Below are 12,994 nucleotides of genomic sequence, written 5' to 3' on the forward strand. Positions count from 1 at the left end.
CTCAGACACAGAGGAGTCCCTGCCTAACACCCCAACCCCCGGGAGCCCAGCTAAGGTGCGGATGAGGATGGATCCCCCCCCCCCTGAGGTGAGCCTGACACAATACCTGACAGGGCTGCATCCTACACAGCCTGAAAACATTGCCACATATCCAACCATTAATCAACTGGTCCCTGGACACCACATTGAAGGAAATTATGCTTTCACTGAGGAATACACTGCAGTCTGACATGCTGTCTTTCCTGCAGCAGTTCAAACAGGAGGTCACTCACATGGAAGACAGAATCACACAGGTAGAAACTAAGAGGGATGCTTGTGCCCTTGTTGTACATGAACTTACAGAAACACAATCTGAACATGATAAAGATCATATATGGATTAGAGATAAAATTGCAGATTTGGAGGATTGGTCTCATCGGAACAACAAAAAAATAAGAGGGATCACTGAGGACATACTACCCCAGGACCTTATGTCAGAAACTTCATTAAAACCATACTACCCGAGCTTAAAAATATTGAGTTGGTAATTGACCTAATCCATAGACTGCCTAAACCCTCACACCTACCAGACGCAATCCCCATAGACATTATCCTCTGTATACATTTTTTTCATGTCAAAAACAAACTGATGCAGAAGACAAGGGCCCTGGGCTCCCTACCTGACACATACACTAACCTGCAAATATATGCAGACCTCTCACAACACACCCTGCAAAAACGCAGACAACTGAATAATGTTCCCGAAAGCACCCTGTAACCATAAGATTGTATATCAATGGATAAATCCGGCCAAACTTATGATCACCTAACAAGGTACTAAACACCTCATCCCCTCTGCTTAGGAAGGCCTGCAGTGCCTGCACACGTGGGGGATTATCTCAGACCTGGCACCTCCAAATCAGTATAATGGGGTACAGAAATCCACCCCATCATCCTCCAATGCCACAATGTAACAACCGCAAAACGCACGCTAAATGATCCTAACTTGTGGATACTTCCAGCTACTATGCCCGGTCTGTCAACAGTTGGCCTACGGCCATATAAAGGTTTTACCCCGAACCTATCCTGAGAACCGTTTGTGCCTACTAGGGATACTTCCCTTCCCCTGTCTTCATTTTTGTTGCTTTCTGGCTAACACCCTACTTTAGCTCCATCTACCACATCTATCTGGTGCACAGAAGGCAATGGTTATCCTACAGTTACCTATCCACTTACAAGGATTACGCTTCCACCCACAGTTCCATACTCATTAACCAGTACATTCAGAATCACTGCTATCACCTACCACTCTAAGTAGCGCCAATACAGCTTGGAACATGACCATCACAATCATATCCGTCAACGCTAAGGAATTAAACCACCCTGCTAAATGATCCTCCCTATGGAAACTAGTGAAGACTCACATTGCCATATTCTATGCGCCCAGGAGACTCATTTTCATGCATCTAATCCCCCCTCGTGCTCTAACAAACACTTCAACAGGATATACACTGCCAATGCCCCAGCGAAAAAGAAAGGAGTCCTTATTGCCATCAAGAACTCGCTCAATTTTCAGTTAGACTTATGTACCACAGACCCGGATGGGCGGTTTATCGTCTTAATCTGTACCATTAACAACAAGCCATACACTATTGTGTCTGTTTACGCACCCAATACACACCAGCTGAAATTTTTGTGCAAACAACACAAGACCAGAAACTGACTGCAAAAGGGTTACATCATCTGGTGTGAAGACTTTAACATTACCACAGACCCACATCTGGACTCGACTACCCAAAGCAGGCGAGGGAAACTAGCCTTAAACCCGTTTTTGCACTACACTCAACTGTTTGAGGTTTGGAGGTGTCACCGCGTAGAGGAAAAAGACTTCACATTCCTCTCTCCGTGTCACAACTCGTACTCCAGAATTGACCGATCATTGGACATTGCAAACTATTTCATCCACAACCATCCTTCCATCCACATGGTCGGACCACTCTCCAATTTGCCTGGTTATAGAAGACAACCCCCTACTTTCTCCGGTCTCTCTTTGGAGGCTGAACCCCACAATCCTGCAATCAGACTCGGACTTGAACTACCTCCACTTAAAACTTGAAGAATTCTTTCGACTAAAGAAAACTTGGTATCTGACCCATTCATTCTTTGGGCCTCACATAAAGCATTTATGCGGGGGGGGGGTCTTGATACAATTGGGGGCCAGGATTAAGAGGCAAAGGAGGCAGCACATTTCAAGCATTCTAGAAGCCATCTATACAACCGACTCCTTAAAAAAAAAACATAAACCAAGTGTAGAAATAAAGTCTAAAATACTCAAACTGAAACTCAACTTAAGGACAGCATTGTTAGCTAATTTTGAAAAAACCCAGCGACGACTGAAAATGCACTTATACGTACATGGTAACAAGGCAGGCAAACTATTAGCAAACTATGTAAAAGGAAATAGAACTAAAACCAATGTCTCATACATTTATCACCCCGTTTCCAATCAGAAATTGTTAGACCTGCAGGACATAGCGAATGCTCTTAGCGCCTATTACGGAACCCTCTACAATCTAAAAGATGGTCAAACGCAAACCCAATCCAATAACTAATTTATACAAGAGTTCCTAGACTTTGTGCAATTACCCAAATTATCTCCTGACAAACTATCCACGCTTAATTCCCCCTTCACAGTAGATGAAATCACAGCAGTCATAGACTCACTTCCAAACAATAAAGCCCCAGGCCCAGATGGGTTTTTCGGGGAATACTATAAACAATTCAAAGCCACTTTAACGAACATCATGGCCCGAATCTTCAATGCTGCTGCCTCCTCTGCCTCATTTCCATCTGAAATGCTTGAAGCACTACTTATTGCTTTGCCGAAGCCGGGGAAGGAACCATGCTATCCACAAAAGTTTAGACCCATCTCCTTGCTCAACCATGACGCCAAAATCTATGCCAAGGTAATAGCAAATAGACTTACTCCCCACTCTGATACATCCCGACCAAACGGGATTTACTAAAGGCAGGCAAACATCGGACGCAACTCGCAGAATGATTAATGTCATTCATTGTGCTGAACTTAAAGGAATGCCTTCTCTGCTTCTATCTTTAGACGCAGAGAAGGCATTTGATAGAGTTCATTGGCATTACCTTCAAAAAGCTCTTCTCAAATTTGGCTTTCAGGGTCACATCCTTTCGGCAATTATGGCTTTATATTCCCGTCCATCAGCTCGTGTATATTGCTCTGCCATGCTCTCTAAACCTTTTTACATAACAAATGATACCAGGCAGGGGTGCCCCCTGTCACCATTAATCTTTAACCTAATGGTCGAACCCCTCGCGGAGAGTATTAGAGCCAACAAGAACATTGAGGGCCTGAAATTGGGTCCAGTGGAACATAAAATTAGTCTGTTTGCAGATGACATTATCCTCATACTCTCAAATCCCATCTCTTCCCTGGCTTCGGTAAAAGCTTTATTGCTTGAATTTAACCATGTTTCGTTAAACACAGCCAAATCCTCTATACTGGCCCTTGATATACCTCGTAAGATGCATAAGGGCAACATCCTTATTGTATCAGGCAAATTTTACTCCATTACTACACTCACTTCAGAAAGACATGGAAAGTTTTTCTAAACGGTATCTCACATGGTACAGTAGATTGGCAGCATTGGCAGCATTTAAAACGCTTAAACTACCACAACTTATTTACCTCTTTAGGACCATTCCGATACCTGTGCCAAAAGCCTTTTTCTCCTCCCTGCACAAAGTCATAAAGAAATGCATATGGCACAACACTAAACCTAGGTGTGCACAATCAATACTTGTCAAACACAAATCGGTCGGGGGTACAGGGTATGTTGACTGCATGGACTACTACCTCGCCTCCCTCTTGACACAACTTAAGAGTTGGTTCTCCACAAACCCCAACTGCCTATGGAAACATATCGAATCCACCCAAGTGAAGGGGCAAAACCTTCTAGCGTGTCTCTACAGCAAACCAAACATGAACATGCATGATAAGGACTTATCCCCCACTATCATAGCTACAGCAAAAGCATTCTACTACCTCACGTCTCTCTCACCAGAGGTCCACACTACACCAAAGGTCCTGATATCTATCTCCGCACTTTCTCTAATTATCCCGGACTTGTCCACTAAGTCATGGCAAGACTCTGGGATAGAATTTGTATCTGATCTATATGATGGTGACGCACTCAAACCCTTTTCTTCATTGCAGCAAACCTTCCTGCTACCCAATTCAGATTACTTTAAGTTCTCCCGCATAACGCATTGTCTACTGCGCACTCCTAATATACACTTCAGATTACCAGAAAAAGCATGGCAATATCTTACATCAACAAGCACTAACTGCAAGGGCATTACAATATTTTATCAATTATTACAGAACAAAACCTCCTTTCATAAAATTCCCCAGATGATAGCGTGGGAGATGGACCTTAATGTTATATTTGATGACTACCAATGACAATTGGCCCTATCCCTTAGTTACCATGTAACCCATGCTGCCAATTTGTGGGAACTAATCTGGAAGTTCACCCTTAGATGGTATATCACGCCAACCCTATCCCACAAATTTAACCCTTTTAATTTCCCTTTCTGCTGGAGGAATTGCGGTAACCATGGCTCCCTTCTCCACATATTTTGGGGTTGCCCAAAACTGACCACACTTTGGTCAACGGTATTCTCACTGATAAGAGCGGTCACTGGAACCTCTATCACTCTCTCGCCTGAGTTGGCCCTTCTATATATAGGGATCCACCAAATCCCCAAGAATCACCATTCATATCCTCTTGGCTACCAAGCTGATGATCACATGCAGATGGAAATCATCCGACCCAATCTCCATAGACTGCGTGATCGCACTGGTGCATACACATGGCTCCTATGAACAAATGTACGCATTATCACAGCTAAGGGCTTACTCTAGCAGTCTTATATGGTCCTCCTGATTTAACTGGTATGCACAATACTCCCAAGGAAGTGTGAATATTTTCAATTAACTCACTGAGCTAACATCTACTTTACCAGAGTATCTCACTAGGCGCAATGTTAGAGAAGTGACCCCAGCCCATCGGGGCAGTTAGATCCCGATAGGGGTGCTCGGGCTGGAGGAGACTGCTCCTGTTCAAGCCCATCTCTCATAGGTAGTTCTGGCTCGAGACCAGGAATTCACACATTACCCATCTAATATATAGATACTGTTTGATTTAACTTACTGAGTAACTGTGGAAATATTGTACCTATATGTACCTTACTTGTAATCCTGTATGATTTTCTCCTTTGTATTGTTTGAAAACTTTAATAAAAACCATTGAAATAAAAACAGCTGACAGCACGCAGAGACTTGTAAAAAACATTGCCAATGGCAGTGGCCTCAACACCCTGGGTGCCATGCAAGAGATTTAGGACACGTGCTCTGGTTACCTAGTGCTAACAACAACCATGTCTATGATTTTTCTGATATGTATACTTGTTGAGTTTCAGTAGCTTACAAAATATTGAAGTAACAGGATCAGCATGGCAGTAAGACAACTCGAATTTCAGAAGGAGGTCAGTAAAGGTAGCCTCTGTAATAATTTAAGAAAATGTTTACTTTAAAACAAAAGAAATCCTATAAATCAAGAAATTGTGTGGTGTGGTTGTTCCAGAGCTTATCACAGATGGTGGTAATGTTTGCATTATTACAGCCTCCATCATCACGATACATAATCTTGAATCATGTGCTACTGTAATAGGCAAAATCCTATAAAACCATGTTTCCCCAAGTTTAGCTAATGTCATGCAATTCTAAATAGCTTGTATCATGTGTATGTGTAAACAAACAATCTTAACCTTATTACTGCAGATTCTGGTGAAGTAAAGATTGCTTACCACTTGGACTATGAAGACCCTAACATTGTTTATGAACAACGATTAATCGTCCATGCTTTTGATAATGACAGAGTTCACACTGCAGTGGCAGAATTAATAGTGCAACTAACAGATGTTAATGATAACTATCCCCAGTGTGAAGGATTTCCTAATATGTAAGTACAGTCAGAGTATAATTCCAAAATGGTTGAGGAAAGCAAAAGGCAACCTTCAATGCTTTGTGAATTTCAAAGATGTAATCTGACTTTATTTCTTAGTCTTACCTCATGTCTGCATTGGTGACATTACATCACAAAATTACTTGGGTGAGTCCTTCTAAAGTAGTGGTCTCCAAACTGCGGCCTGGGGGCCAGATGCAGCCCTTTGCTTGCTTTTATCCACATCTTGGTTTGCTATTTTATTCACTGACACCAATCAAGGGTACAATTCCTCCTAATGGAACCAACAACAGGACATAGTTCCTACCATTGACATTAACAATGGGGCACAATTCCTCCCAATGACACAAATGATGGGGCACAATTCCTCCCACTGACACCAGTGATGGGGAATTGTAAACTTTTACTGATGATGGGACATTTTGTACTCTAGATGGCCACAGTCCAGCCCTCCTAAAGTCTGAAGGACAGTAAACCAGCCCTTCGGATTAAAAGTTTGGAGACCCCTGTTATAAAGCATATATCAGTTATGGCTATTGAAGTGCCAAATCACCTACTAGCTTTTTATAACTACTATGGCACAATTTCCCTGTTTGATTTCCCAACTGTGAGAAGAGAAAGACTACTTTTAATGGTTTACCAAACATGAACAGAAAATGTGCCATTGCTGCCTTGATGGATATAAGAAGACAGTAAGTGGAATTTGTCTACTGCATTCAGCCAAAAGTAAAATATCACTTCTTGTGGACTAACCCTACCACTCTATAAAATATGCTAAATAATATAGACTTATTAGGTAAGTTAATTGTAGAATAAAAATACCAGCATTTTTGTTAACAGTTGTAAATTTGCTTTCGTCACCTTAGCAACCTCCATTCATCAATATGGTAATTGGGCATTCTTGTTTGCACACGAGCTGATCTATACAGGAACTACAATTCTAGCTAATGTTTATTTCAAATACCATCAGGTTTGGAGAAAAACAGAATTTTCAGCTTCCCCTTAAGCTAACTAGATCATTGAGGTGAATATAGGCTAAGGCGAAGATTCTTGATTCTGCAAGTTAATCTCAAGATGTGTGCATGCACTGGAACCCACACCAAAGGGTGCCAACTGAACACAGATGTATTTAAATGTCTGACGATGTGTGCATGACACATTCTTTACATTTGTAATGCTTTAACATATTATATGGTTAAAAAAGTGTGTAGGAAACCAGTTGAATAAAAAACAAAACTACATAAGCAATATCTGATGTACAACATAACTTTAGTCTTCATCGTGTTAACAATGCAAGAGAGTTATTTTGCCATTAATTTTTTCCCCCCACAAAAACTGTCAGTCTCGCTGTCTTAGGTTAAAGGAGCATCGTACATCGTATCCTGTAGCCTGAACTTTACGCTCTCACCCAGAATCAGTTATTAGAGCAGCTTTGCAATATGCAATATATCCTGTTGGGAAGAATCTCCTTTGAGCTTCCGGAACTGAGAACACTGCCAAGCTGAAATATTAGACAATTCATAGCACAAAAAAGAGTGAGAGTTAAAAAGACAGAATATAGAAATAGGTAAAACACTACACATTGATCAAAGCTGCTTGAGGTCAAAATAACTATGAGTTTTTATGTTCTGTGGTGCATGACAGTTAAGCATAAGTTAAAACAAAAGTAGAAAACATAGGACTGGCATGAGGTTCAGCGTTAAAATATAACAGTAGTTATAAATGATATATTATTAACTACATGTTAAAATCTTCATTTTTTGCAAGGAAATGATGTGTAATTTTCCAAAAAAAATTATATATTTTATGAAAGCAGGACCTCTGTAGAATAAAATGGTAGCAGTTGCCATTTGTTATGTCACACAATGTGTGCACAACTGTATATAAAATCTATATTTTCAAGAAAAAAATTCAGTAACATTAAATGTAGTGCACACAAAAACCTGATGATGCCATTTGTTTTGGTAAAATATAGAAGATTGATTTGCATTGCATAAACAAATAGCAAACATGTCAAGCCTTAAAATTGTGTACCCATGAAATGGCAAAAAACTACAGTACCCAAAATTGTCCATAAACTTGTTACCATGCAGTTTAGCTGGCTCCTGAATTTATTTATTTTTTAAAATGCAATTTTAGCCATTGTAGAGTGGCCCGATCACTGTTACAGGAATATGAAGATATTAACCCCCTGACTACTGTGAATGTTAAAGGTTTTAACCACTTGTTTACCAAGATCTACCAAGGAAATATGTGGCTAAATCATGGTAAAAAGCAGCTGTGTGTATTTTATATAACATCCATAGATAAATGCATATTAGTGCAGTCCATTACAATGTGTTAAATAGGTCACCCATGATTATTTTACGTATGCCATGTTGTACAAGCAGAAATATTATAAGGGGACATTTAAGATTGTACTTTTTCAAATTAAAAGATGAAAGAGATTACCTTAATATAAATAATGTTTTTAAAGTGTATACATATTTCAAAAACGTTGCTTCTATGTATAAATTGTATTTAAATATGTACATTTGGGTAGCAACATTCGCTCCTTACACATGCAGAAACTGTATCCTGTAAACATGTGCTGCCTGATTGAAAACAATAGACTTTCTACAGTATCCAATAACAATTATTGATGGCAAGAAGAATAGGTTTGGGTATGCTGACATGACCTGCTGATATATGTAGATTGTGAATGTAATGTTAGATTTAAATTACATATAGATTTATACTGCAATAATTTTTTTAACATGCATACTGTAAGCTAGGATAGACATCCCAACATTCCAATAGATAGGCTCTCAATCTGCTTCTTATCTGATTCCAATACTGCCTCTTGTGTGCCATTGTGTTACATAATACACCGCAATGGTGTGAAATGGAAGTTTATATTGTACATTGCCTGTGGGCGAGTGCTTGTTTCTTGCAACATAATTACTCCTTATTACGGTAAAGCCATTTATGACATTATATCAGAACTATCTGCTTATACAAACACTGTCTATTAATACTCTTAAATGAACAAATTATCTCTTATCGTTGTTATTTTTTAATACTGTCCTTATGGTTTTCATTCACACAGTATTTCATTTTAGGATTCAAGTGGCTGAAACAATTGATCTCAATACCCATTTGATGTCAATCACATGTGTGGATAAAGACATTGAAGAACCAAATAATGTACTTAGATACAAGCTGAATCTTCTGGATGATTTTTCAGAAGATAAATTTACTCTCACCAACAACATACTTACTGTGAGTATGGAACTGTTTTTTCTAATGTAAGATACATAAGATAGAAAATACAATATTGCAGATGGACCAATTAAATAATGTGCCTGACTGACCAGTAGTCTGATTAGACTTTGCATGACTGGATCATTTGCTGTTACACTTTTCAAACAACCAGTAAGACTTAAAAGTAAGCACTCTATAAGTAAGAAAAATTGTGGTATAGAAACAAAACCTACTTTTGCATGCTCTAGAGATTTTGATAAGTCAAACAGGCAGTTTCCATGGTGGATGGAGTTATGGCAAGGTAGATTTGTATTTAAAAAGTAGAATTTCATGTTCCACCATTTTTCAGTGTTTTTCAGCTGCCAGACATTTGCCTTCTATAGGATAAATGATAACCCTGTTGATGATAATTAAGATAACCTTGCTGATGAATGCATTGATGAACTTATTAATCATATTATACTTTACAATTCTCTTTAGTATAATTTAGACTATGGTAAAATAATTCACACATTGTCCTTTTAAATTTTATTTTACCCAATTGTGAGTTCAAGTATGTTTCTATAAACTTGCTTTTAGTCTTGAAACTAAAATTAAGTCTGAAACAAAGTGAATTTTTAAAGGTTAATGCTTAAAACATAGTATTAAAGTGGAGTTCCAGCCTAAACACACACTCACTTGTCCAACGGTCCAGCGATGCGGCCGCCCGAAGCCTCGCTCTTCTCCCTCTCTGCTCTGCGGTGCCGGCATCACTGGTGTCAGCACCCGGCTGCGACAGTTTGCGGATTCACAGCCAGGTACGCACTGCGCATGCGCGAGTAGCACTATGCGTCGTGATTGGCCCGGCAATCTTCTGGGACCTCTGACATGTCCCAGAAGATTGCAGGGAGGGAGGGAGGAGAGGAGAACTTCCGCTCAGGGCGCCGCGCGGAAATGGGAGCGGGTACCTGTCAAAACTAGGTACCCGCTCCCCCCCCCAAAAAAAATAACATGCCAAATGTGGCATGTCAGGGGGTTAGAACTGCCTAAAGCGGAAGTTCCACTTTTGGGTGGAACTCCGCTTTAACTAGTCTTGAGGGTTTACTGAACACCATCAATTGAAACTCCATCCAGATTTGTCTTTTGCTTTCTATAGATTCAATAATTGTTATTATCTGCTATCTGTGTCTCCCTTGGGAGATTTCCCATAATGTTCTGCTTCAATTACCACCTGTACCCAGGACAGGAGGCAAAGGAAATCTCAACAGCAGGAACACAGACCCAACGAAAAAAAAAAAAAAAAAAATTGTCAAGCTTTCTAAGTCTACCCACACTACAAGAATCAAGTATTTTTTTTTCTTCATTTGAGGGATTCACCCTACTTCCATTTCCAGTGATAGGGTCAAAGACATCAGAGAAACTCAAATAGAAGTTTTAACCCTTTCCCTCTGTATCTAAATCAATAAAAACATGGAGTTCCACTTTAACTGTAATAAGCCTTATGCATTGGGACTACGTTTATGTATTCAAAGCATTAGACTTATATTTTTTGTATGCTTCTCTAACAAATATTGATCTTTGCAGACTGGACCTGAATATTTAGACTATGATAATGTTGAATTTGCTGGTATGCAGTTCAGACATAGTCTTCTGATTGAAGTGTCGGATGCTGGGACACCTTCTTTAACTAGTAAGTCAAAGTCATGATTAAATGTTTAAAGCAAGATTATTTATGTACAAAGTTCAAATATAATGCAAGTCACCTTACCTATTCTAAAATGTCTTCATTTTTTTCAAAGTAGGGAGCCTGAGGGATGCATGTTTCCCATATTTCTACCACCCTTTATTGAGTCATGGCAACATTAATGGCATGAAGTCAGAGTTACACATGCCATAGATTATGAAATTTGCTTTCTTTCCACCACAGGTGGAAATAAATAAATTTGCTTGATACCCCAATCAACACAGTCAGTGTTTATGGGGTAATTACTCTTGCAGTGCTATTGTGTTCTGCCAGTGGGGAGGCTTCCCTGCTAGCAGAACACAATGATTAGTGTTGCTGGCACTAACTGTTCGGGAAAAACTTGATTGATAGATCAACTTGTTTACAACCAGGGATACATGGATCATAATTCGTCCAGTCCCTGCTTAATCGGCCAAACCTCAATCCATGTATGGCCTGCATTATACAAGTAATGTTTTACACTGAGATATAAAGACACATTTTAAACATTTGTACATCACTAAAATAAACAAGCTACTATATTGTATTTTGTTTGTGAATGTTTAAGTCCTCATTCACATCATAAAAACTGATAAAAGAAACATACAGATTTGGCTTACATAGATTATTTTAGGTGTGTTCACACCATGTGCAGAGACGTGCAATTTTCTAACATAAGTCTCTGTAAATGCACAAAGAAAACAATTGTTTTTTTTTTTTTTATGTGCCATGTTCACACCACAAAGCTGAGGTCACGTGAGTTTTTTTTTCTGCACAGATGCACATGATACCAGTGTTGTGATGTAAATAAGGCACATGGAAAACTTTATTTTTGTGCCCTTGCAGAGACAGGTGCAGAAAAAAGCATGTTTCTGCACTTGGTGTGAACGAATCTTAAAGTGTTACTAAACCCAGGAGCCTTCATTCACTATATCTGGTCTCCCACAGTACACAGACCATGGAAATGCATTTATTTTAGTAAATAGAAACTGCTCAGTACTTTTTTATCAGCAGTTAGAGCAGTCTTGTGACTTCTATGAGGGTCTAAATAAAGCTTGCAGGAGGAGTTTTAATTCTCCCCTGATCCTCTGTCTGGACAGTGCTGATTGGCACTGTGCTGATCACATGCACTTTCCCAAGAAAAAAAAAAAAAAACTCGCTAGCAATACACACCAAACTAAGCATGTGCATCCATCCCCAAGGCTCTGTACTATCAGGATTTATATTGGAGTCAGTGGAAGAAGGGGATGATCAGAGGAGACAGGATCAAACAGCTTTATACAGAGGATTAACCCCTTAGGTTCCACTCACTGTACAGTAACAAGCATGATTTACTGCATATACAGATTGGTTTTACTGTTGTGAGTTTAGTAACACTTTAAGGGCCGACTCACACTATAGCAGAGAGCTTCATTTTCCTAGAAAAGAAAAACACAGCTCTCTACAAGAACAGACAGAAAACATTGGTTTTCCGTGTGCCCTGTTCGCCTACCTTGGCAGTTGTCAGCTGCAGGGAGGAGTGGTGTAGAAAAATGCAGACATGTTGCATTTTTCTGCAACACTCTGCACTCAGTCAAAAAGCATCAATACATCTGCAGCAGGAAGCACCCACTTACCGTACAGGTCGGACATTCCCTGGCTAGCTGAACACATCTAAAAAGGGGTGGGGATGTTGGTGACATTGTCAAAGCCTCGCCAAGCTGTGTTGACATTTGGTCTCCTCCTGGGGAGAGGTCATGTAAAATGTTACTGAGATTATACCAAAAGTGAACACGCCGATCAGTAAGTGCGTTGAGATATGTAGCAGTGTGGTCAGGAACATTGAGTAAGGACAGGTACATGTAAGGTAACTATTAAATTACTGTATTCTTATTGTATCTGTGTTTTATTTTAAATAAATTACTTTTATCACAGTGTAGCGCCTTTCTTTACTATTTCTGTATTTTTTATTTTGTGACTGAGTAAACAGGGTTACTATGTATCCCTTACTTATTAATGTGGGGGGCAATAT

At 39.6% G+C, this 12,994-nt stretch overlaps 1 protein-coding gene across 1 annotated transcript in view; it reads left to right on the forward strand.

Moving 5' to 3' along the window:
* The window catches only part of LOC309552579 (uncharacterized protein), a gene marked incomplete at both ends in the record, with an annotated part of 229,609 nt that overhangs the window by 166,330 nt on the left and 50,285 nt on the right, over nt 1-12,994 (forward strand). Inside the window, 3 exons of the mRNA XM_082253527.1 lie at nt 5,855-6,035; nt 9,140-9,299; nt 10,845-10,950. Coding sequence (XP_082109653.1) covers nt 5,855-6,035; nt 9,140-9,299; nt 10,845-10,950 — 447 coding nt within the window. The remainder of the gene's footprint in view (nt 1-5,854; nt 6,036-9,139; nt 9,300-10,844; nt 10,951-12,994) is intronic.

Source organism: Pelophylax lessonae, assembly GCF_965119305.1.
Source record: "Pelophylax lessonae genome assembly, chromosome: 4".
Taxonomy (NCBI): domain Eukaryota; kingdom Metazoa; phylum Chordata; class Amphibia; order Anura; family Ranidae; genus Pelophylax; species Pelophylax lessonae.